The sequence below is a fragment of the Taudactylus pleione genome, unplaced genomic scaffold, assembly GCF_031769625.1.
Source record: "Taudactylus pleione unplaced genomic scaffold, aTauple2 ptg000156l, whole genome shotgun sequence".
NCBI lineage: Eukaryota > Metazoa > Chordata > Amphibia > Anura > Myobatrachidae > Taudactylus > Taudactylus pleione.
The window spans coordinates 11,329,480-11,356,569 of record NW_028284558.1 but is presented as its reverse complement, the minus strand read 5'-3'; the positions used below and the strand labels follow the sequence as shown (position 1 = coordinate 11,356,569).

The following is a 27,090-nucleotide window of genomic DNA, read 5'->3' as shown; positions in this document are numbered from 1 at the left end:
ATTATGCAACAGTTCTGCTGTGAAAATATGCTAATGTTTGCAACTGCTCACCCAGCATAGAGACACCCACTAACACTTTGTCATCTGTAAGACCTCGCAATCCTGTGTATACATCGGTAACATCGAGTAACATCGGACCCTCACTCAGAATTTCAGCAGGTCTGACCTTACTCAGAAATTGCAACTGCCGTCGTATGTGCGTATTCCATTGCAGTGTCTAATTTATGCACACCCAGGAAACGGCATTCAAACGGACAGGCACGCCTGTGTTTCTTGAACAACTCCCCCCGTCACCACCCCCATACACTGCCGTCCCATCCCTCGATCTGCGATGGCTTTCTATCTGCGTAAATGATTGCAGTGTGATCGCAATGCTAACTCATGCACGCGTACTGCGGTGCATATGCATGCGCAGTGCTCACCATCGGCCGATCTGCATATGCTGTTGCATTGCGATCCGTAATCAATCAGGCCCTTAGAGTGGAGCTAGGCTGCAGCCCCCTTCCACCTCTAAATCTATATGCAGATAATGTGCATTTTTATATTCGACCCCTTTACATTATTGGTGGCATTGTCAGAAATCACAAATCCCGAGGAGAGTCCAAGTGGGGTAAGCCTTTTTGCAATGATTTCCCTGAGTTTCTCTTAGAGGTTCTCAGTGGTATGCCTCTTAGTGGAACCGGTGTTACACAGAGTAGCCTGCATCTGAATGAGCTGGCATTTGTTAGCTGCTTCTGCTGTTTGCACTGTTGGTGGCAATACACCTACCCAGTGGGCTGTCACAGTCATGTAATCTTTAGTTTGCCCTTGTCCACATATCTGTGGTTAAGTAGACAGTGGGTACAACGGCATTTCGGAGGATACTAATAAGATTTTTTTTTAATATCCTTGTACAAACTGGGAATTGCTGTTCTAGTGAAGTGTAATCTAGATGGGACATAGTAAGCGGGACACAGGACCTAAATTAACTGTTTAAAACCCATTGCATTAATGGCGGATACTGGACACACATCTAATACCAGCATAGCTGTTATGGCGTCAGTAATCCGCTGTGCAACTGGGTAACTGCTGTCATGCTTGTTCCCCCTTGCAAAGGATTGTTTGACAGTCAATTGTTTTGTTAAACTACTAAAAGTAGTCTTCCTCCTGGTCCCCTTCTGGGATGAAGATCCACTCACAGCAGCAGCAGCAACAGGTGTATCACTCAAGGATCCCTCTGAGGAATCACGGATAGGAGAGGAGTCAGTCATTCTTATGAAACTGGATGCAGGACTACCGTACTTCCGATCATGATTGAGGATGTTGATGATGCAGGATTTGGTGGTGGAGATTGCAGGCACTTGGACCTAACAGAGAGAAGGGAGCAGCTAGGTGAAGCTGGACTGATTTTACATTTTTAGCCAAAGTTTCTGAATTTTGCAAACACTTTTAATGATTGTGCTGCAAGTGACGTAACAGGGAGGATGTTCCTAGATGGTTAAGGTCCTTACCTCTACTCACTCTTGCTTTGCAAAGTGTACAGATGGCTTGACAATTGTTGTCCGGATTTGGGTGGAAATAATTCCACACATGAGAGGTGGATTTTTTTTACTTGTGCCCCGGCATGACAATGTGCTTTTCACACCATGGGCAACAACTGCTGCCTGTTTTACACAAACAACATCCTTGACATCCTCATCATCAACATCTTAATCATCCTTATTAGTGCCAACTATAGAAATATCCTCCTCATCCTCCATCCACAGCAGCATCCTCGATTTCTACGTCAGCATATTGACTTGTGCTGCTCATCCCCACATTTGCAGAGGACACACAAATGGTGGAAGGAGGATCCTCTTCAAGTACAGTATTGGAAAGGTCAGGCTCACACATGGCATCCGCAGGCAGACTTAGACTCTCCTCAGGGATCTGTAACTTTTCTGAGCAGATAATTGGTTCCTGTGCCTTAACGATTTCATCTTTTTGACACTTCTACAGGGAGAAGGGCTTACATCATCATAAAAGGAAGAAACACCAGTCACAAATAAAATACAAGGCCTTATCCTTTCCTTGCCACTTTGTGTAGTCAATGGCATATTGCCAATTTTTGGTTTCTCTGCAGCTAACTTAGCTTTTGATTTTTTTTCTTTAACACTGTAAAACATTGCTTGTTTGATTTTACATGCCCTGACTTAAGCCCTTGGGCATCTGCCTTTGTAGATGACGTTAACAGCCTTGTATTGTCATTATGACTGCTGGCAGCAGCTGCAGCACTAGTATGTGGTTCCTGCTCTCATCTCATTTTAGCGCCCTCCATATCAACAAACTTACACTGCGGTCTGGCCGGCAGTGTCACCAAACAATAATAGCATAGCTAGCAGACACAAAAAAGAAAAAAGATCTTTTATTTTTTATTTTTTGTGGAATGCTAATATTATTTAACTTTTATTTTTTTACACTGGGGAAGAGTACCCTGGACGAGGCAGCAGCCCCTTGATGGACAACAAAGCACCCCTGCAGAGTTCGGACAGACCACCTGCAGAGTCCCAAATACGTGGATGATAAACTGTGGTCTGGCCAGCAGTGTCAATGAACAATAATAGCATAGCTAGCACACACACACAAAAAAAAGTTTTTTTTTGTGTGGAATGATAATAATTATTCATTTTAATTAACTTTTCTTTTCTTTTACACTGGGGAAGAGCACCCCTGGATTGACAGAGCACTCCTGGACAAGACAGCACCCCTTTATGTACTGCAGCCCTAGTTCCTTGATGGACTGGACTATACAGCAGCACCCCTTTATGTACTGCAGTCCCCCTTCATGTACTGCAGCACCGTGATTGATAGGACAACAGTGACACTATAGCACCCCCTCCCCTTTATGTACTGCAGCCCCAGCCCCTGACAACACTGCATCCTTGAACAGACAGAACACGTCTGTTGTGTACACTTTCCACAGCCGGAGTAAAAATGGCACCCACTGGGACCTTTATAGAATCCAAAACCCGCGAGAATCCGACAGTGGGAGGATGATGTTTTGTCTCGTTTTCGGATCCCAGTCAGGCGGAAAAACCCAAGGACCGGACCCGTTCATCTCCAATTCTAACATTGATATTAGTTGATACACTTCCTCAGTGGCGCCGAGAGGGAGAGTGGAGTGGGTACTAATTGCCCGGGCTTGCTGGAAGGGCCCAGCGGGGGCCCGGGTCCATCGCCTCCCCCCTCCTCCCTGTCAGCTGGGCAGCCCAGCACACGCTGCTGTGTGCTGGGCTGCAGCAGTCTCCTCTGTCTGTGGGTGGGAAGTGATCATCCTGATCACGCCTCCCCTGGATATGCGCTGGACTGAGGGGCTCAATGTGCCCCCCAGCACGCAGAGCCGCTTAACAGCGCTATAACAATGGTTTTTTTTTAAGGGGGCGTGGTCACACCTCCAGCGATTAGGTCACGCCCTCTTCTCCTGGGCACGGCTCTTCTCAGCCTTGCATTTCCTGAATGTGTTCCATTGTAAGGTGTAATGTGTCCCAGGCTCCATGATGCTATCCTATATTTGATCTGGGCATTAACCTTATTTATTTATTTACATTCTTTTTAGGAGCATTGTTCTTTAATTATACCCCACCAATTTACAATAGAACTACTAAATATTTGACTTTATTCGACTGAACAAAAAAATAATACTTTATTCCTAATATATGTGTGACCTATTGTAATAAATATTTAGTGGCACTAATAGTTTCAAATGTTATACGTTTGGCACTAGGTACTATTTTATCAATCATATAAAATATATAAATCTACAGAAAATACATATACTAATAAATTTACTAATTATATTAAATTAATCACCACCAACTAAAGTAACCCTTTCTCACTTTTAGGGGTGAATTCAATTGTCCATGATAAAACTTTGTTAAGGTGCGTTAACTTAACGCACCTATCGCCTATTAATGTCACTTTTTACCTGTATGTGCACTCCTGTTTTACCACCATTTAAATTTGAAAAGTTGTCTTACAGCATTTGGACAATAATGCTTGCAGGTGTTACACACGTTAAGTAAAGGTGAAAATTGGGAAATCAGCATGTACCCCTCAAAAAATCCAAACTAATATATATGGGATAACAGTATAGAAGTCAAACTATTTGAGGTTCTTAAAGTGTGTCAAATGTCTGTTATAAGCATTTTTCAATAACAGTGAAAAAAATCATAGAAAGCAAGTCTTTTTTTTTTTAGCAAATTAAATGCTGTCGTAGAATAATGGGTGCATAAAAATGCCTGTTATTTTTAGGTCATTTTAAGCCACTGTTAAAAAAAGTGTTAAAAAAAACACCTGTTACTGTTACTTGTAATGATTCAAACACCTGCCCCGGATAACATACCAGTTAATTAATTCATCTCACCATTATTGATCAACTGGATCAATATTATTATTGTACAAGTTATAAGTGGACAAGTCTGTTGTTAAAATACTACAAAAAAACAATATCTCTGTTCGTTATTGTCAATGTACTGTCATTGAAGTTGTAATACATTTTGTACATTGTATGATACCATGATAAACCTTCAATATACAGATTAAATAATACAAAAACAAGTGCCCCATCCATGCAGCACCTCTATATATCTGTCCCACATCTTTTGACCCATTATTCTGCACTTTGCAGAATTTCACCACAAAAATTACATAATTATTGGCCAAATGAAGCTAAATAAAAACTTCTAAGTGCCTAATTAATCATTAGGGAGGGTGTCCCAGTGGTCCTGAACCAAGTTCCAACATTTTTACCTCAAAACAGGGATTTTCCCCAACTTTATAACCTGCTCAGGGGGTCCCGATAACAATAAACTCACATTAAGAGTTATGCAGAAGTAGTGCACATTAACTGGGTGGCTAATTGAATAAGGCATTTTTTTTTTGCCCAAAATTCACTTTTACACACAAATTCTTCCCTTGATCCTAAAATGATTACTAGTTTTACAAAGTCAATATTGTTACAATTTTTTAAGCACCCAGTTAATTTATTTATTTATTTATTTTTTTTAAATATATTTATTGAAGTCAACAGAGTGCAGTACAGGATGAATATGCCACAAAAGTATATTATATTCACAGTATCAAGGCAACAGTAAAATGGACAAAAAGTTACAGCATCTATTACATTTTTTTTTATAAAAATACAAAATTATCAACATATATCACTTGCAAAAATGACAGTCATCTTGGTCCATTAACACCATCCAATAAATGGGTATATATCACCAGCTTGTGGCATTGAAACAAAGACTTCACCACTATTTTCTCTTTTTCCAACAAGCATAAGAATAATGATAATAAAAAAAATAAGGTAATAACTTCAATCGAACTGAAGGAAAAAGAGGGATAAAAAAGTTGTAAGAGGGAAGGGAAAAGAAAAAGGGGAAGAAGAAATGAGCCATGCACGCCCAGGTCCAAGATCATCCCTGTCTTTAAGTGTAGGTAATTGAGGGACACCGAGTCAATTTCTAAATGTTCTTTCTATAAAATTGAGACCATATCTATGCCTTCATTCAAGCCTACAAGAAAAAGGGCATTTAGTGTATAGATCCAAAAGGATTCTCTTTTAGATGAAAGCAGCTCTCTACTACCAGTTCTCCTTAGTATGTTCTAATACAGTAAAGGACAGGCCATTAACTTTAGAATTATATACTTCTGTTTTGAGAGACTATGGGTTTTTATTTTGTTTTTAATACTATGCAAATGTTCTTGGATAAGTATTTTTAAACATCTTTTTATCTTAGCTACATATGCTATACCGCAAATACATGTGATTCTATAAACCACAAAATCAGTGTTGCAGGTGACTATCTCCCTAATCTTGTATTTTTTTTTGTTTTACCCTTTCCAAATTATTTTCTCTCTATGTACAGTACTTGCAACAAATGCATTTATTGCACACATAGCTTAAAAGGTTATTTTCCCCTGTACCTTTATAATTTGTACCCTTTATTGATTTTAACTTACTTGGAGCCAATATATTTTCCATGGTAGTTGCTCTTTTGAAAACTAAGTTGGGGTTCTTTGGGAGGCTAGGGCCTAAAATGTGATCCTTCAGCAATATATTCCAGTGTCGCTCTAAATTTTTTTTGTATCACTCTATTCTCCCTAATAAACTGTGTAATAAAAGGTCTACTGTTCCAGTCCATTTCTGGTCTGGAATAGTCCATTTATGCATATTTATACGCAGCAGTTTTTTCTTCTTGTTTCTGGCCTGGTCATATCTTGTGCTCACAGCAGACGAAAAATAGTGCAACAACTTCTGGACCTTCGCATATAGGTGGTGCTGTAGTTCTATAATTTATTGATCTACTTCTTCTTGCCTCCAATAATAGGTGATTGTGGTTCAAATCACCTCTAATACCCAATAAAGCACTAATATATGCATAACTTATTTAAGGGATTACAGCCAGTTTATTCTTAATAAAGGGTTTTTATGGCTTGCAAAGAAAATTCCACATCACAGTTTTTAATTCCAGTGTATTCAGATTTGTGGTTCCAGAGTGATATGCTACTGTAAAAAAAACAGCTTAATTAGAATGGAGTGCTGTGCTGTCTCTGCGAAGAGCAGAAACAGCACAGTGAAATAAAAATGTAACTTGCAAGCAGTCTTTTTGTCTTTGTTAATTAAGAAGATAATAACAGCGCCGCTAAAAAATTAGCTTTTCGTTGTTCCATAAACCTTTTGCTCTTTATATCACTGAACCTTCCTAGAGTTTATATCGTCTCTGACATATGAAAGATGCAGACGGCGTGCCATAAGGGAGGAAAATGCTTACTTTTCTAACTGCAAATCCTCTAAACTGCTAAGTATTCTCGGTTTTAATAAACTCTGCCTCATTAGATTTAAGTGTGTTTCTGATCTTTTTTTGCAGAAATTCCAGAAAGGAACTCAATGATATACGATTTGAGTTTACTCCAGGCAGAGGTAAGTTTTAATTACTTTTTTTTTTGTATCATAAATACTGTATGTATGGATTTTATAAGTTGTTTGCAGACGATACTGTACTTCAGTAACCAACAGGCTGGTTTCAGTGACAAGTGTCCCTTCTTACCACACAACTTCATATTAAAGATATGTACGTGTATAAATATTTAAGGGAAAGCCTAGGATTGATTACATGTTAAGAAAGGATATAAAATGAACGACTTTATGTATTGTCCCCATCCCCTAAATTAATCCCCTATTTATCTAGAATTGTTGTGATACATTAATTAGTTCACTGGATCTAAGATTATCATTAGCATGCAATGACCTGGCCCACTAGCAAAATTTTGGTGGGGGACCAATGATGCATTTCCATCCCCTTCTTTTGAGCATGGATCCGTCTCTGGTACTGTGATGCCCAATAGTTTCTTTCCTACACCGACTCCTGCACATGCTGAAAACCAGTGACGTGCGGTGAGGTCAGTGGCTGGGGAGGCCCACTTTTATAAAACACAGTTTTTATATCAAACCTCTGGAGCATAACAGGGAGTATGACAGGAGAGGTAGTATGACAGGGGAGACTCTGCCTACACTGACTGCACGTTCATGTTAAAAACAGCAGAGAGAGCACATTCATAGTGCATGAATGGGCATCGGCAGGCCCATAGCCATTGCGCCCCCTACAATGGCTAAAAGGTTACCCTAGATCATATATGCCAACTCTCCCGGAAGTCACGGGAGGCTCCCTATTTTTCGGGTAACCCCCCGTACCTCCGGTAGTGTAGCCACTTTTCCAGCATTCCTGCCCACTTCCCAATGAAGTGGGCAGAATGGGGAGAATTTCCACGGAGATCAGGGGTCCCGAAGTAGGGGGCGGGCCTTAAAGATGCAATTCTTCAAGAATCGCGTATATTTGGCTCAAGCCCCTATTTAATTATGCGCTATTTGCGGCAATTTGCCTCGAGGGCACGGGGCTTAATGAGGGGAGGAAAACTTGAAAGTAGGCAAGTATGCCCTAGTTTGGCAAGTCTTTGTGCTGGCTGATGCGGGGGGGACGCAGTGACTGCAGTGAATTGCAAATGCTAATCAGTTAGTTGTAAGAAAGTGCATTTAGGCCCAATGGAGTCCCTCTCCGCGGTGTCACCTGTCACCCGGTGCTGGGAGGGATGCTGAAAAGGAGGTGTGGCCTCGTGACCTGAACCCCCATGGTCCCTTCACCGTGCTTATTACAGGGGGACGGGGGGCTCTGGAGGTGCGGACTGCCCTGTGTGCAGGTCCGGCCGGCTCCCTTACAGTGTCAGGGGCCGTGTGCTGCACTTAATTATACAGTGCAGCACCTTGCTCCTGTCACTGAGGGGAAGTCTGCACCTTGGTGTCACCCCTCAGCGTGTGACACCCGGGTACGGTCCGCACCCACCTTGTGACGCCACTGTTTAGGCCTTATGCAGTAATTGGAGGCCAGATGAATGCAGCACGTGTATTGTGTAAAAGTTGCAGGAAGGCATGTATACAGCACACCTTCATGTCCTGCACTGATATCATGCACTGTGTCAGTGTTTGACTTGCAGGAATTTGAGTGCCCATAACATAAGCTGCAAACATAAATGTTCTCATGAAAACATGAACTAATCCCTGATATTTTTATATTGCCAGCTGTATACTGCAGTAGTGAGGAGAAGTCTGACTTTTTTGTTTTTTTAGATACATTAATTTTTTTTTCTTTAAGTTTGTGTTCTTTTATAAGGTGGCCAATTTCCTATTCCTACAAAACTGAGATGTCAACTCTTATTTAGTTTTCATCAGCCACTCCCTGACTTTCAGATCAGTTTCCACCACTTAGGGGTATATTTACTAAAGTGAGAGTTTTTAGAAGTGGAGATGTTTCCCATAGCAACCAATCAGATTCTACTTACCATTTTACTAGCATCTTCTAGAAGATAATAACTAAAATCTGATTGGTTGCTATGAGTAACATCTCCACTTTCAAAAACTCTCGCTTTAGTAAATGTACCCCTTAGACTTTGGTTTAAAAAAAAAATTAAAATTAGGGGTTTAGTTAAGGAATTAAGGAAACCCCTACGTTTTCTTTTTCTTTAAAACAGGTTATAGATAAGGGCTATCGGTGGCATTTCTGTCTATAAGATAGGAATTGGAATTAAGAAATGGAAATTAGATAATACAACAATTTTCCAATTACTTCTATAGGTCACCTACATGAATATTATATTGTCATTCGACAGATTATTGGAGAGTGACCATTATCAGTGTATATTTTTTTCCTTTGTTTTCCCTTAGACTTTGGGCAAAGTTCTATGAAAACTTTTTTTTTTTTTTAACTCTGTTCCCATTTAGGTTAATTGAACATCTCTGTGCAAGGATTTTGCTTGATCTCCATTGTAAAATAAATTCAGCAATTCCACTTACATTGCACATTTATTCCCAGCCTATGTTTTATGTGATACCCTTAAGACATATGAATGTACAACAGGAGGCAGCCGGTGGCAGTGAGCTACCGTTAATGCTGGTAAAAATGAGATATTTAAGCAGCTGTCAGATAAACCACTTCAATTTGTGGGAAATATTTTCTGAAGCTTTTTCAGTGTCATAGGAAATAGAATGTGTCCCAAACCTCTACTCAGGGGAACAGTGTGTCACGTTATAGTTCATATGTTGAAAACAAATTGTCCATTTCATATTACTTATATGCATTATGTTTGGAAAATAAAGAGACACAGATAGTGTAGCTGGTACATTACAAATCTCATTTTGTCAAATATTTCAATTGATTTATTTTCAATTAACCTGTTTGACCCCTTGGCTGTCAATGCCGTTTGCAAGCCCTTACGAACTAGAGGTGAAATACATTGTAAGTGAACGATTGCTTTGCTGCACTATACAGATACAAGATGAATGTTCTGTTTATTATAGATAGGAATGATGGAGTAACAAACAAGTTGCTATAAATCAATTAAAGAAATATATCTTAAGAAAGAACAGGACACTGTACCCAAGGCCCTAGTAATGTCTCTTACCCTGAACACTGAAGAATGCAAATTGTGATGGCTTACTCTTCTTAATGATAGCTGTAATTACCAGACTGGAACCATACTGCCCAACGTTTCAATAGACAGTAGTGTAACTATGTAGGCTGCACATTCTTTTATGGCAATTGCCATCCACCTGGCCTTGCTATAATTTAGCAGTGACCATGCCCAGTGGCGGTTTGCAAGATTAGAGGACCCGTGAGCAGCTTCCATGCATGCCCCTTCCTCTCCAGCAGGACGGTAGACTGTGGTTTTGTGCCAGATGCTATTGCACAGGTCTCCGAGAACTTGGTGCCTGCGCTATGTTCCTGTAGACTTCTTTACTGTGCATGGGTAAATCTCTGTCTGCAGCACCAGCTGACGCAGGGCTCCGGAGAGGTAAGTGTAATTATATGGGGGCAAGGTTTGTGGTGTGGACCTGTGTGTACTGCACACCCTGCACCCATTATAGATACGTCAACTGTGTATGACCCAATATGCCCCAACTACTCGTCTACCAGAAATCGTGACTGTTCCACAAAAATAATGACTTTTACAAGGCATAGCAGAACATTTAGGAATCGATTCAATTGGGTGGCTAAGCTGCCACGGTAGGCGGGGGCTCACCGTTGGTGTGTGTTCATTTTTCATGTGTGGGGAAGGTGGATGGGAGGGGGCTGCTGGCTGCATCTGGGTGAAAGATGTGTGTGTGTCTGTGTAGGCTTGGTGTGTGCCCGGACCCCCACATATTGGTTTTGACTTTGGACCTGGATTAATCTACGTGTTTTGGTTTTGGTTCTGCAAAATCATCCTCAAGTGTTTTGGTTTGGGATTCTGTTTTTTTTTTCTAAAAAAACATTGATAAAAAGTTTTTAAAAAACACTAAAATCATGTAATTTTTGCAGTCCAAAACCCGAAATTTGGACTTAAAATCCGAATTTTAAACTGCGGGATCTCCTCAGGAGTTCAGAACCGTGACTTGGATCTGTCCGGATTTACACAATTCATGTGGATTCGGATTTCTGGAGAATTGAACCGCTTTACTAACTAAATTACAGGGCATTCGTTTATTACTCTATCCTATGATTTGGAGAACTCAACCCTGATAGACCCAGTGAATTGTCTGAGTAACAGTACAGGGTCAGAAAGGAATTTTCCTCCTCTGAAGCAGATTGGACTATGCTTTACAGTCTGAGGGGTTATTTTGCCTTCCTCATCAACGAGGTTCTTTAAGGATAAAATGCTAAACTTAATTGAATTATGACTCTTTAAAACTAAACAAAGCTATCTCATATTTGAGGCTTAAAACATTCAGAAACATGTATTTTGTGTGCCCCGAACATTATAGCTCTTGCAGGAGACCTTTTCCTTCCTGATTCCCCTGTAAATCCCTGTATAAATTATACAACTATCTGTATTTTACTAAAGAGGATTTCAAGCATTTTAAACACTGATAAGAATTATTTTTTCCCCAAATATTGCACATAAAAGTTAGAATTAAGCACAATTCTGCAATAATGTATTGATTCATGGATTATTACGCTTAAATGGATGGATGTAAGAATAAAGTGTTCAGTGGGGTAAATAGCTCCTGGCTATTAAAATGTATGAATAATGAATAATAATGATTCAGACGCAAGGTTTTGCTTTCATCAGTCCGGTGGGCATCAAACGAAATAAAGCAAAGATTGTATACTGTAAGTTAATGATTTTCTACTTTTAGAAGAATTTCATGTATTTGTTTTTGCATGCTCCCTGCTAATGTTACTAAGGACATTTTCTTGAACTTTCCGGCATTCTATGAGCCATGTATTTACTTTAGCAGTACACTATGCCACCCAACATTGTGCACAAATTTTCTGCAGGTGGAAGGTCCCGATATCTATGGTGTACACTATACAGTTTAATTGAAAAAGCATCTAATTTTCAGGCTTAAGGTGCGTACGCATATAGCGATTTCTTACCCGATTTGGCCGATTTTGACGAATCGTGACGACAATTCGTGTAAAATATGGCCAAATCATGAGTTTCCACTCACGATGCCAATGCGCGTCCTCATTCGTCGTACATCGTATCTTCAGATCTGCCGTGCTGTAGGGCAGATTTGCCAATCTGGGACACGATGTGGTGCCAATCGTGAGTACTACTTTACTCACGATGTATCTCACGACTCATCGTACGTCACGGAATTTGACAGACAGGACCCTGTACACGCCCATCTGCCATCTTGTGCAGCATCGTGGGTAGAAGGAGAAGGAAGCACGATTGGGAGCCTGCACACTGAAGTCTGGATTTCAGCACTTTGGTGAGTATAGGTACTGTATTAATGCAACCCCACTGCCCACCAATGTGTGCCACCCATCTACCCACCAATGTGTGCCACCGGCCTATTAATGCATGACCCATCCACCGCCCACCGGAATGAGGCGGGTGGTGGCTGGGTCATGCATCAACTCCACTACCCACCAATGTGTGCCACCCACCTACCCACCAATGTGTGCCACCCACCTATAAATGCATGACCCAGCCACCGCCTGCCAGAATGAGGCGGGCAGTGGCTGGGTCATGCATCTTCCCCACTGCCCACCAATGTGTGCCACCCACCTACCCACTCACTGGCCACCAATGTCACGGGCTACCTAATAAATAACCAGAAACACTCCAAACATATGAAATTTTCAAAAACAAATATATTACAAGATAAACAAATACATTACAATAACATAAACAATTATATTACAACAACATAAAATATATTTCACCAGCATAATCAAATATATTACCTTTGTCTATGTTGCTGTAATATATTTGTTTATGATGTTGTAATATAACAGCATAAACAAATGTATTGCAACAACATAAACAAATCTACTACATAAACAGAAATATATTAAAAACCTGTAAAAAAAACAAATGTAAATACAACTAAAAACACATTACATTTCTGTAAAATAAAGAAAACATCACAATACAAATAAAAACACATTACATTCCTGTAAAAGAAAAAATTACAATACAAATAAAAACACATTACATTCCTGTAAAAGAAAAACATATTACAATACCATAACAAACATATTAAAATTCTGTAAAAAAAAATATTAAAACATTTAACAGTAACAACATTAAAATCACAAAACTATTTACAATAATACTTAAATAGTTATATGTCTTTATTTTGTATTCTTCCTAGGAATGTCAATGAATAGTGAGCGCAAGTTTGTGAATGGATTCCTCAATATCCTACAGTCAAAAGAATGTCTATGGTGGATAAGCTGTAGACAATACTATAATAAGTCTCAGAAATTGGCAGCTTTACAGGTGTTGTTGGAGTACACTAAAAAGTTCATTGCGGATGCTGACCTGAAAACAGTCCGCCACAAAATCCTAAAGGAGAAGAAGAAAATGGACAATTCAAAACGGTCAGGAGCAGACACCGACGATGTGTATCATCCAACGTTGTGGTACTATAATTTGATGAGCTTCATCAGCGATCCATTCTCCCCTCACCGGGAAAATGGCTGCCATGCCATTTTCCCGATGATCTGCGCATACGCATATCGATTCCTACCTATCTATACACCCTAAATGTCGCTATTTAGCATTATAAGTCAAACAAGAAATAATTGCTTTCCAGACTTTGATTGTGTTTCCAAAGCACAAAAAGATATTATTCACCAAAAAGCAGATAGTTACACGCTGTGATCTAAATACAATTAGCGCAAACAGATTATACAGTCACTAGGTACAGTCGAATACATACGCATGCGCTCTGAATCCAGATTCCCGGCATCAACTATGAAACCTCCATCAACAGCAAAGAAAAGATGACTGACTAGCAGATTCAGGGTGCTTGCATATAAACCCTTGCAGAGATAGGCAATACAATAGAGCAAGTTGGCATAATCCCATTGGTTCTTCTTCCTGTTTCTCCTGTTATGATGCAGTTCATAGGTCAGTTTGTAATGTAATAGTTCATCCTCCAACAGCTTCTTTGTGTCCGTTTTCCCGCCGAAGAACAAGTCTAAACTGGCTAATTACATTACATGAACAGAGGACCTGATTCAGACCCGCTCGCAAGCGCATTGCGCTCGCAAGCAGGTCAATGGTGGCCCAGTGTGCACACGTGGCGTGTGCACTGTGTGTGCGCGAGCCCTGGAGCGAGTGCAAAAAGCACTCGCTAAGAGACTTACTACAAAACGGGTGGCTGTCGATGTTGATCGACAGCTCGTTCCGTTTTGTAGGAGTGACTGGGGGGTTACTTCACAAACGGAGGCGTTCCCAAGCAAACACCTGCCATTTTTGGCAGCCCCACTGACATCACCAGTGATGTCAGTGAGAGAGCTTCCGGCTCTATTAGTGGTAGAAGCTCTCTGGGGCTTGTGGCCATGAGACCCTACCACAAGGGTCTTGTCGCAAGCCCGATGGTTGCGATGGTCTTGACCATTGCAACCATCATCCTAGCCACTTGCAATAGCTGTGGGTGGTCACCCACAGCTATGTGAGCGGCCAGGAGGCCGCAACAACAAAAAACGTGCCCACCCTGATTCAGAGCGAACGCTTGCTTTTTGTGAGCGCCTCTGAATCAGGCCCAGAGTACATTTAAATGCCTATCTCTCTATGATCCATAATTCCCAGATGCATGTTGCAATTTCCTTGCTGATGGAACCGGAAATCTGCAAATAAACAGTGGTTCAGAATGGCACCAAACACGGTCTGCTTATCATGTACTAAACCTGAGATCTTATTACATAATTAATAATGAATAAAACCTCGGATATTAACCTTAATGCTAGGGAACCTTCCTATGTAAGTGGGCAAAGAGTACGTTTAAGGATATTAAGAAAAGACGCTAGTTAGCGTTGTGCGACTACGTGTTTCTGGAGTACACCGTGTTTTGCAGCGTTGTTCATATTATATGTTTTAGTAAATGTATGTATTTATATAATGAGGACTCTTAAGATTGTTCTATTGCATGGGAATCGCACGACGCTAAAAAATAGCATCGCCGTATGTACTTATAATGTGTAAGATTCGCTAAAACGGCGCTGGGTGGCCATTCGCAAAATGGCATCTTGTTGCCATTCGCAAAATGGCGTCATGCAGATTTTAATTTGAACAGATTCTGTCTCATCATCAGCCAATCATCCGGCTTCGACAGTCCACCCTTTGATAGCCAACAATATGCTATCACACTCTGATTTTTAAAAATGTAATTTAGGCTTACATTATGACATATTATTTGATGTTATATTATGGGATGGCACGAGGTGGTTCTTAAACCATCAGTAATGTGTTTCTGGGGGACATAAAACTACCCTTATACGCACACCGCGGATCTTGGGAGATCATGGGAAAGATGTGGGGATGCATCTAACCTATAAAGGAAGTCTTGGAGGGGATAGGGACTTACATTATTTAAGATGTTTAAAATAACATTTCAGAATACATTTCATGCATGTCTAAATCTATACATCATCTGATGGTACATTCTAGTTCAGGGTTGTAATGCAGTCCTACATTTACCTCAGTATTCATATTGTTACTTCTAACCACCATCATAATTTCATTCTTTCGATTTACCTTATCTTTACATTTTCCACATTTCAACACAGTAGGAACACATTTGACACATAAGCCAATTACTATGATGACAACCAATATGAGTATCAGGAGTTTACCTATGCTAGCAACCATTTCCTGGGCCCAATCTCCTAGACCGGAGAACTATTTCACTGGGTTCTGCCACGAAACCCATTCCTCTACCTTCTCCTCTACTTCAAGCACTGAAGCATTATGGTTCTTCCGAAATTCCCATTTTAACTGCAGAATTTCATCCATCTTCCGGTCTATCACCTCCTTGGGGTCACTGGTACCGTTTGTAATGTATGTGCAACACTTTACACCAAATTGGGTGGCTAAGGTCAAGCAGTACCCTCCAGTGACAGCTGTTAAATAATTTAAAACATTATCTGTGTTGCACCAGTTCTTTCTTGTAGGCCTGTAGGCCTGTAACTACTTACCTGTGTACCTAAATGTGTCATCATACATCTCGGTGATATTATCTATTAATTTAGCAAGATCTTGAATATATCTGAAATTTTGTCTACCCCGAGCGATCCTGGTGGGATCCAATGCAACTAAAACTTGAAAGCCAGTTGTTTCACAAATTAACTGTGCGGCTTTATGTACATCACCAGGTATCATATTCCTTTTGTCTCTATGTTCATACTGTGTGTGAAGATATGGTGATGGTGTGTTTTTATGAATACCAAGCATTTCACCATGTGTAAGGGTCATAACCTGTGGGAGTACTCTTCCCAGGTAACACAAACCTTTGGAACTCGGAGAGAGCCATTTATACGCTTTCCTTCAACATATAAAATATACATCATCGGGGAGAACATAAGGAATAGAATGCATCATGATCATCCAACACATATCCCACACAAATGATCCTATCTCAGGTTCTCCCATCTGGCTAACACATGTTTCTGGTTGTATCACCCTGGCAAAGTACTCTTCTGGTACTCTGCCAACCATTTCTTTGATGTTACTTAATGTATACCGATACCGGAAGTGTCTCCCATTTAACCTAATTGTGCGTAACAGTTCAAAATGTATAGGCTCATAATCAGCTCTCGTGATGTTCAAACATAAAAGTGATTTATCTACTTGGTACTGGTGGAGTTTAAAATGAGGTGTTTTGGTGTTTAGCAATTTTCCATCCAGCGTCTTCCCTTTTTGCAGTTCTAAAACCTCAGAGACATTTAATGGGAATGGCACTAACCCTACATTATGCTGTCCCTGGGGCACATGAGAACACACCCAACAGTCAGTCTGGTTTAAAACCTTGCCCACCATAGTATGATAATTCTCTAAAGGATACCCACCCCAATACTGGTTACCGTTAGATGCATCTCTCATTGACTACGGATCCACAAAACTCACACATACAATAATCCTCAGACGATAGACCTTCACACTATCTCCGAATTTCCAGAATAACAGATCTCTTAACAATTACTAAACTGGGCCTGCTCTGCTCTGTTTCCTCTGTGTGTATGACATGATCGGGCTTTGAGGAAGAGACTAAGTCCTGTAATGGCAAGGCCAAAATAGAAAAACCTGGGACCCACATTCTGCAGTATCCACACATTCCCAAGAAGGTATGGATTTTCTGTTGGTTCTGCGGCAGTGTCATGGTCTGTATGGCTTGGATTCTGTCAGTGGTCAGATGTCGTAACCCCTGGGTTAGGCAATGTCCCAAGTATTTAACCCTAGACTGGCATGGCTGTAGTTTGTCCTTAGCAACCATGTGTCCTGTTTGCGAGAGATGAAGCAATAAAAGTTTAGTATCATTTAAACATGACATAAACGAATCAGAACACAACAATAAATCGTCCACATATTGTATTAGAACAGATCCATTGGCAGGTTGAAAACATTGTAAACAGTTGTGTAAGGCCTGGGAGAAGATACTGGGGCTGTCTATGAAGCCCTGGGGCATGCGTGTCCATGTGTATTGTACACCCCTATATGTAAAAGCGAATAGGTACTGACAGTCAGGATGAAGAAGTACAGAGAAGAAAGCAGAACAGAGGTCAATGACAGTGAAATGGGTTGCATTTGGTGGGATCTGCATAAGAATGATAGCTGGATTCGGCACTACGGGGAATTGGCTCTCTACTACCTTATTAACCCCTCTAAGGTCTTGTACCAGCTTATAACCCCTCCCACCACTCTTTTTCACAGGAAAGTGGGACTGTTTGCTACACTTGCTGTACAGACTAAAATTCCCTGTTGTAGTTATTGCTCAATTATGGAATGAACCCTTACCTCTACCTCCTGTTTTAACGGGTACTGGGGAATTTTTGGAGCTTGCCTACCGCTTTTTAGATTTACCATTACGGGCGCTGCATTTGCCATCAATCCAGTGTGGACTCCGGTATCTGAGATAACATTTGTTCTACTTGAGATGGATTTTTATCTGAAACAGTAGAGTTAAACATTAACCTTTGGGGAGTGTCCAATATATCCCTCACCTCGCGCGCCACTCTCTCTGGGATATCTAAGAATATACCATCAGGGGTACAATATATGACACATCCCATCTTACATAACAAATCCCTTCCCAGTAGGTTAGTAGGGGCCGCTGCTGCCAGGAGAAAAGAATGCCTGGTATGCAATGTACCGATAGTAACCTCTGCAGATTTTGTTAAAGGATAATGTTGCACTTTACCCGTTACACCCATTGCTGGTACTGTTTTGCTGATCATCTGTAAATTAGATGGAGATTTTATCACTGATCTGGTTGCCCCTGTGTCTACAAGAAAAGAATGTTTAGTACCAGCTACGTCAATTATCATTACAGGTTCTTCTCTAACATCCCCAGTTAACCTGACTGGCTGTAGACTACAGGTATGCCATGCCCCCTAGCATTGATTCTCACTCTCCAATACAGCATTTAAGGCCACAACTGGAGCAAGTGACTGTGGAACATTCCCTGCATTCTGCATATATCCCTTATGTGGATATCTTGGTACTACCTGGTTAGGGGGTCCTACCCTCTTCTGCTTACAGTTCCTAATTACATGTCCCACTTGGTTGCAGTTAAAACACCTTCGTGAGTGGGGTGGGGGAAAAGGTTGTTGTGTGGGTTGGGCAGTAGAGAAAGATTGAGAGTGTGGGTAAGAATTTTGAGGGTAATATGGTGGCTGCGGGTAGTATGGGTTTTGTGGCTGTGTGTGACTTATGGGGTAGGGCTGTGTTTGTGGCGGTGCAGGATTGGTGAGGGCGTGTAGCTGTGCAGGTGCATGTGTGTCTCATGGCTGTGATGGTATATTCATTCCTTCTAGAGCTTAAATGCTAACAGCCATTAGCTTCTCGCTCTGGGTCTCTCTCTTCTTGAGGATGTTTTATCGTGCTCAATAGCAGACTCCCTGAGTGTGTCTACAGTAACTCCCCTCCAGCCAGGTAGAGAGGTCTGGACTCGGGTCTTTAGATTGTCTTCAAGACCATCCATAAGTACTGTGATGACCATTTCCCTATGGTGAGTGCTATCTTTAATATCTTCTATCCCAGTGTACTGGGTGATAGTCTGCAGAGCTCGGGTACAGTAATCTTCTGCAAATTCACTCTCTTTTTGTTTTATGGTGAAAATGTTACTCCAGTTAACTACTACCCGAAAATATACACCCAATTGAGTTATTATGCGGGTAATGTTACCTTGGTTATCCTCGTCTGTTAACCACTTGCCTGGCACGGTCGTATCAGATACGACCGAACCAGGCTCGGCTTTCCCTGACATGGTCGTATCTGATACAACCAGTCAGAAATGCCCACTAGGCGGCTGTGGGAAGCTAATCTTCCCACAGCCGCCTACATCAGAGGGACCTTCTGGTCCCTCTGCAAGCGTGGCTACCTCTCCAGCATTACCCGATCACTGCTGGCCACAGTGATCGTACACCGTCAGCAGCCCCCCTCCCATAGAGGCAGCAGTGCTGCTGCTGTGACCCGATCACTGTGGCCAGCAGTGATCTGGCAGCCATCTCCACCCCCTTCAGCAAACAGCAGTAGCGGCGCCGCTGCTATGTATCCGGGCTGCCAGCGGGAGACGCTCCCGCTGCGGCTCCGGAACTACAGTGATCACATAGTGATCACTGTGTGTGAAGGAGCAGCGGCCGTGGCTCTGGTAGCCGCCGCCGCTGCTCTGTATCCGGGCCGCCAGCGGGAGACGCTCCCGCTGCGGCTCCGGCACTACAGTGATCACTAGGTGATCACTGTGTAGGAGCAGCAGCAGCAGCAGTATATATATATATATACGTATGTATATTTATATATATATATACGTATGTATATATATATATGCATGTATATATATGTATGTATATATATATATATATATATGTGTATGTATATATATATATGTATGTATATACATGTGTTTGTATATATATATATGTATATGTGTATATATATATATATATATATATCGATATCGCAGAGCCTCTGATTAGGGATGGCAACTGACCATCGATGGTTTGCAAACCATCGATGTTCTGACTGAAAACAAATGGTTTGCCATTGCTGGTGGCCATCAATGTTGCACCATCAATGGCAACCCTCAATCGATGTTTAGGAAACATCGGCAGTTGTGGTGTACATAGATCTCCTCGACCAATCGCAAAACAATTGATGGCTTCTAACGATGGTTGAACCATTGATGGTACAGCCGTCAATGGCCATCACTACAGTGTAATATAAAAATTGCTATTTTTATGGTATACTGTGTTTTAAAAAAATATTTTTTTCAAATAAAATAGTGATGGATAAGTTTTAAATTATGTTCGTGACCTAATTCAATCATAAAAGAAACCGACAATTTTGGAGCGGTTTTTGGAAAGTGGTTAAAGGGTCGTCTCCCTCCAATACGCAATCTGTGATAAGCATTTTCTCGTTGGTATTGTGTGGAAGACACGCCCTTAACACCACTCACCAATCTTTATTGGTTGGCTCATGAGCATTACCCAAGTTTTTCACAAATCTTTGGCATTTTGCTTATTACTTCTTAGGGTCAGGGAAGTCGGTCATTGTGAAATTTAGTTCAGCTCTTGTCCAAGGACAATGCATCATTACATCTCTTGTGGGCACCACACCATTCGCATCCGGATTCCCATTAGGAACAGTTATTGTCCGGACGGGATGTAAGCCTGCCATAATGCTACCTTTGGCCGAAATACCTAGTTGAGGGTTCAGCCTACTGCTACTATGTACGGTATTAGTAATCTACGCTACTGTTAAAGCGGGGGTTAATACTTACTGTACGGGTGGGGCTACCTCAATTTCTGGTACTAGTGAGGCAGCTACCTGTGCTTGCTGTGGTGGTACTTTTAACATTTGTGCAACATGGGAGAGTGGACATCACAACAGGGTTATCATCTACATTATCAACATGTTCCTTATAATTACTTAAGAGAGGGTACAGGTTACATTTTTATGGGTTTTTACATCGACAGTACCTTCACCCCCATCCACATAGGGCGGTGATGGTGCCCGTGAACTACTGACATTACCTTTCGCAATGCTACTTTACTGTGCGTGTGCGCTATTTCACGGCGTGCACGCAATGCTGTTTAGCGCTGCGTTCCTACTTCCCTGCATCGTGCATGCGACACTGGTTTGCGTCGCATGCACAACCCTAAGCCACGTATCCCCCTCGTGCTGCCATAGCTTTAAACAATCGTTATACTTTATCTTTTTCTTTCGAGAGTGCACCATACAGATGCTATCTTGGACATTGTTCAATATCTCCTTATCAAAGCTGCCAATTCTGGGAAAAGGTTTAACACTCATTCTTGTCATCTTAAACCATACATCACAATACATAGTTGCGTACGCACAGTACTTTGTATGCATTATATGCCGTGCCGACCCAATCGGTGCTTCCAAGAGCAGCACATCATCTAACATCTCTACCGTTTGTTTGGAAAAATAACACTAAACTTTTCAATAGAGATTTAAATCAGTGAAAGAATGTCAAGGTTACTTTCACTTACTTGTGGATGATATTAACAGGACGCGCCCACACACCTATGGAAGAATAACCAGGCTGCTTCCACGCACCTAAGCCCTTTTCGAGTACTTTGCACTGCTAGAATTTAAGCATTCCAATAACACTTACCCTTTTCAGTGATTTCGTCCACCACTACTCAGTTCACAATCACAATATGCCACAAATGTGCTGTTCAATCACAATGCCCAATAACCCTAACTGATCACCGGATGCTGCGATCACACTGAGAGCCGATACCTAACACAAAACAACAACTACACCTGCTGTGTGTATAGACTTCTGTATCTACTACCGAGCCACTAGGCCGACACCAGGCGCCTAGCCCCTAAGTGTCCTACGATACCCCTAGCTAGGCAACATGTTACCCCGACCAACACACTTTCACTGTTACACAACTTTTTCCTGCGCAGAAAAATAAATGTTTTCCCAGATATGGCAGCACCGACTAAGATCTTTAAAACAATGCTATCACGCTATCAAAATCACAATGCAATCTCAACGGCTTTGTTTAAACACGCGGCAGCAATACAGGAAATACGTATACGCTATTGTGCGACTAGTTGCATGTACAATAATGCGACCGCTACACAAAACGTATTATTACCCTTACACTATTGTGCGCCTTCCCCTTTTAACATGAAGTTTTATCAACAAAGGAAAACAAACTTTTTCCTTCCTGGTCCCTGGATTCTAATCAGCGCTCCTTGAACTCACACAATAACGGATAGCGGTCTGTCAGCAACAAAGTGGTAGCAGTTATTCGAAGGCACAATGCGTTCTTTCCTGCGTATGGCGCCGCCAACCTTGCTTAGAGATCGATAACCGTGTGTTACCTTGTGAATGATAGCGTGATTTCACTACGGGCCCCCAACTATCGATTCCTACCTATATATACACCCTAAATGTCGCTATTTAGCGTTATAAGTCGCACAAGAAATAATTGCTTTCCAGACTTTGATTGTATTTCCAAAGCACAAAAAGATATTATTCACCAAAAAGCAGATAGTTACACGCTGTGATCTAAATACAATTAGCGCAAACAGATTATACAATCACTAGGTACAGTTGAATACATACGCATGCGCTCTGAATACAGATTCCCGGCATCAACTATGAAACCTCCGTCAACAGCAAAGAAAAGATGACGGACTAGCAGATCCAGGGTGCTTGCATATAAACCCTTGCAGAGATAGGCAATACAATAGAACAAGTTGGCATAATCCCATTGGTTCTTCTTCCTGGTTCTCCTGTTACGATGCAGTTCATAGGTCAGTTTGTATTGTAATAGTTCAACCTCCAACAGCTTCTTTGTGTCCGGTTTCCCGCCGAAGAACAAGTGTAAACTGGCTAATTACATTACATGAACAGAGTAAATTTCAGTAAATATCTCTCTGTGATCCATAATTCCCAGACGCATGTTGCGATTTCCTTGCCGATGGAACCGGAAATCTGCAAATAAACAGTGGTTCAGAATGGCACCAAACACGGTCTGCTTAACATGTACTAAACCTGAGATCTTAAATACAGTTGCTTTATTACATAATTAATAATGAATAAAACCTCAGATATTAACCTTAATGCTAGGGAACCTTCCTATGTAAGTGTGCAAAGTGTAAGTGTAAGGATATTGGGGCCTGATTCAGAGCCGCTCGTAAGCGGCCGCTCGTTCGCTCCGAGCGATGTTTGCCCAACTGCGCATGCGTACGGATCGGAATACGCATGCGCGAACCAGTCAGTGCGGCCGAAAATCGTTTGTTCGCTAAATAGCGAATGCCTGCTATTTTGAGTGACAGAATGAGGCGTATGTGGGTGGTAACAGGGGAAGGTGCTTGAAAACGGGGAGTGGAGATCCGAACGCAGGCGTGCTTAAAGGTCAAAATGGGCGTTTTAAGGGTGTGCATAATTAATACAGCAGCGTCATTGACAACGTCACTGGGTTATTTTATAGCCAGAACTGCTCGCAAGATTGTGGTAGCAAAAACCAACTACAAGAATAGCGAGCAGCTCATAAGCTGGTCGATGTACTCGATTAATCTAATAAATAGCGGACATGATTGGATGCGAGCGGCCAGGGGGCGTATTTTTTCAAAAAACGACTGCAAGTTTTGTTCGCTCGTTCAGACATAGAGGCGTAAACAGACCGCAAAGAGCGAACGGTTGATTTGAATAGCCACCCCTATTTTGTGGACGAACGACCGCAAATAGCGTCCGGCTCTGAATCAGGTCCTTAGTTACTAGTTAGTGTTGTGCGACTACATGTTTGTGGAGTACACCGTGGTACGTGTTTTGCAGGGTTGTTCATATTATATGTTTTAGTAAATGTATGTATTTATATAATGAGGACTTTTAACATTGTTCTATTGCGTGGGAATCGCACAATGCTAAAAAATAGCATCGCTGTATGTACTTATAATGTGTGAGATTCGCTAAAATGGCGCTGGGCGGCCATTCGCAAAATGGCGTCTTTTTGCCATTCGCAAAATGGCGTAGTGCAGATTTTAATTCTAACAGATTCTGTCTCAGCCAATCATCCGGCTTCGACACGCAGTAGACTCTGGGCACACTCTAGTGCCCTGAGTCTACAGTTGCTGTCAGTTCGCTGACGTCAGCCGGGGAGAGTGGAGGGGGCCCCGGATGGTGAGTGAACACGGGCCCCCTCCTTAATATGCCCCTGTAGCTGTGTTTCAGTCTCAGCACAAACTGAAACCATGACTGCAGAGCTGCCTGTACAGAGAGCTCTGATCAATAGAGTTCTCTGCATTTAGAATATCTGAGGGCAGCTGCTGCGCGTGCCCAGCCAAAGCAGCTCCCTATGTCCTTACACACACTTGCCGCCATTTCCCTCTGTATCAGTGACGTGCGGTGAGCTAAATAGCCAGGGAGGCACTGGCTGATTAACATACCATCCCCCCATCCCCTTAAGAAATAAAAATAATACAGCGTAGGGTCCCCCAATTACCAGTAACCAGCACTAGGCTGAATCAGCCATGGGGATAATGCCATAGCAGGGGGTACACTCAGTGTGGGGTCCCCCTGCCATTACATTAATCACCCCTAAACTAGTCAGCTTAGAGCTGGCATTCGTTGGAAAGTGGGAATGCCCCCCCCCAAAAAAAATTAAATGGGGTACCTCTCCCGATGCCACACCCTAGTGGCAGTGGGCGCGTGGTTCATGATATAATATTGTTCTTTACAGGTGGCCTACGGGTCCATGCAAGCCTGCTCCAACATACCGGCACTTGGAGAACCACAAGTGCCTACATGTCCAGACATTAAGGGTCCACTGGCACCTGTAGTCCGCCTGTAAAGAAAATATTAAAACAAATACAAGACACGTAATGTTTTAATAAAAGTTTATATTACAGCATCTTCACCTGGGGGCGGCGGCCTTTAAGCTCTTTTGCAGGGCCGCCGTCTCCCAAGGACTTCTGGCGTCTTCTGTCTTTGGGAGCTCTTGCACGCACCTTCCTCGCAGATGGACTGCCAGCTGCTGCCTCACGCTGGCTTATATAAGCCAGCCAGATGGGGCAGGACAATGACATGGCGAGATGTGATTGGCTCGCGGCGGCCATCCTTGATTTTCAAAAATGACGCTGAGCCACCATTTTTGAAATTGGAACCACTGCTGAACTCTGCAGAATGGCTGGCAAGGGCTGGATCCTCTTGGATCCAGGCCTGCCGCCATGCCAGCTGTGTACGCCGGATCCCACCACAGCCAATGCCCACACCTCCGCCGTGTCCCCGCTACATCCCAGCCAGTGAAAGCAGTGTCCACTATCCACCCAGTGAAGACAGTGGATCCATCACTGGACAGTGATAGATCCGCTCTCCAATCACATCTGCCTGACAGACAGGGGCGTGCTATCGTGTGGGCTGAAAGCACGTCCCTGTCAATGAGGCACCTGTATAGGTGCTGCTTTCCCCTATTTTTTCAATGGGCTTTTACAGCCCGTGGCATGGCCCCGCCCCCTCATCAGCCACTTTTCTATTGTCTGTGGGGGGGGGGGCAGCGCTCTCACTGCTTCCCAACTGATTTTTACTGTAGATTAGAATAATGCAAAGCAGATATTTATGACACCGAATCTGTGCTATAAATATCTTCTTTGTATTATTTTAATCATTATGACAGGGGAGGCTCTGCATTCCCTACCTTCCCTGACTGCACGTCCCTGCTCTGTATATATCATACACGTGAATGCACAGCGCACAGCATTCAGCAATAATGTATACTCCATTTATAGGGATTGATTCTGAGTTGGGAGCAAAGCAAAAAATAAAAAACACTAAGTAACCATGTATCTGAAACAAACCATTGCCTGGGGTGCAAATATATTTTTATTTTTTACTTGCAAGGTAAATACTGGCTGCTTTAACATGTAGCCTACAAATGCTGGACAGTTTTATTTTTACATTGCAAATTAGATTTGAGCTCCCAATACTAAATCTCTGTTTTACACATGGTTGCCGACATTCTGGCTACCTTTTCCGAGAGGGAGCTGTCAGATCAGCATGGCAGGGGGCGTGGTCGGTGCAAGGGGGTGGGACCGGACAGCTTACTGTCATTTGTGAGCAGGGGCATGCGATCACATCATTTTGGCCCCGCCCCCGCTACACAATGACGCGATTCAGCACGAAGGTTCCCGGACTAATCGGGAGGGTAGACAAGTATGATTTTACATCTGCCCCTCCTGCAGTGCAGCATGGTTTTACCGAGGTGCAAAGATACTTTTTTGCTATATTCCCAACTCAGACACAGCCCAATAGTGTCTAGCCACTGTTGAGACAGAAGTTGAATTATCCTTAAATAAATAATCTTTATGTCTTACTTTTTGTGAGCAGTCCATTTACATTATACTCCTATCCAAAATCTTCCCCCATTCCTGACCTATGATTTCAATCTTAAAATGTCATTGCTGGCTTTCCAGATTAGAAATAATACTTCTGTCTTCAATTATATGCAAATAGAATTCACAAATTATTCATCTATTACCTTGGTTACTGAAGAGCATGAATAGAATTCTGTGATTGCACAGTGCTAGGGAATATGTAGTGCGAATGAGTGGTTTATTTCTATAGTACAGGGGACTCAAATGCAGGGGGAACCCTTAGTAATCGCCTCTCCTTCCTAGATGATAGTTGCCCCTTTCCCAGCAATAATAGTAAAGACTACACTGTCATAAGCACTGAGTGGCTGATACAAAGTTAAATGCTAGTTGGCTGTAATTGGTCCCATATTATGTGCACAGAACTACATGCATATATTAGCTTGTATTCCGAGTTGTACACATCACTGCCCACCAAGGCCGGTGCTAGGTGTCTCGGCACCCAGCGCCATTCTTCACTCCCCCTCTTCCCTTTCCCGATCCCTCCCCCTTATCTTACCAATAACGCCAATGGAAAGGTGGGTTTAGTCTGGAGCGGGCCAAGTAACGGGGGCTGCTGGATTCTGCACTGTGCGGCTGCAACGGCCACCTGGCGCTCTTGTGCGGCCGCACGCACACTGAACGTACGTCGAGCCGGTTCTGCTGTCCACCACCCCTATTATCACT

The 27,090-nt window shown here is 42.2% G+C and overlaps 1 protein-coding gene across 1 annotated transcript in view; it reads left to right on the top strand.

The window, feature by feature from the left end:
* STK39 (serine/threonine kinase 39) overlaps positions 1–27,090 on the top strand; it is a 451,027-nt gene that overhangs the window by 334,192 nt on the left and 89,745 nt on the right. Inside the window, exon 15 of the mRNA XM_088474896.1 lies at positions 6,891–6,943. Coding sequence (XP_088331022.1) covers positions 6,891–6,943 — 53 coding nt within the window. The remainder of the gene's footprint in view (positions 1–6,890; positions 6,944–27,090) is intronic.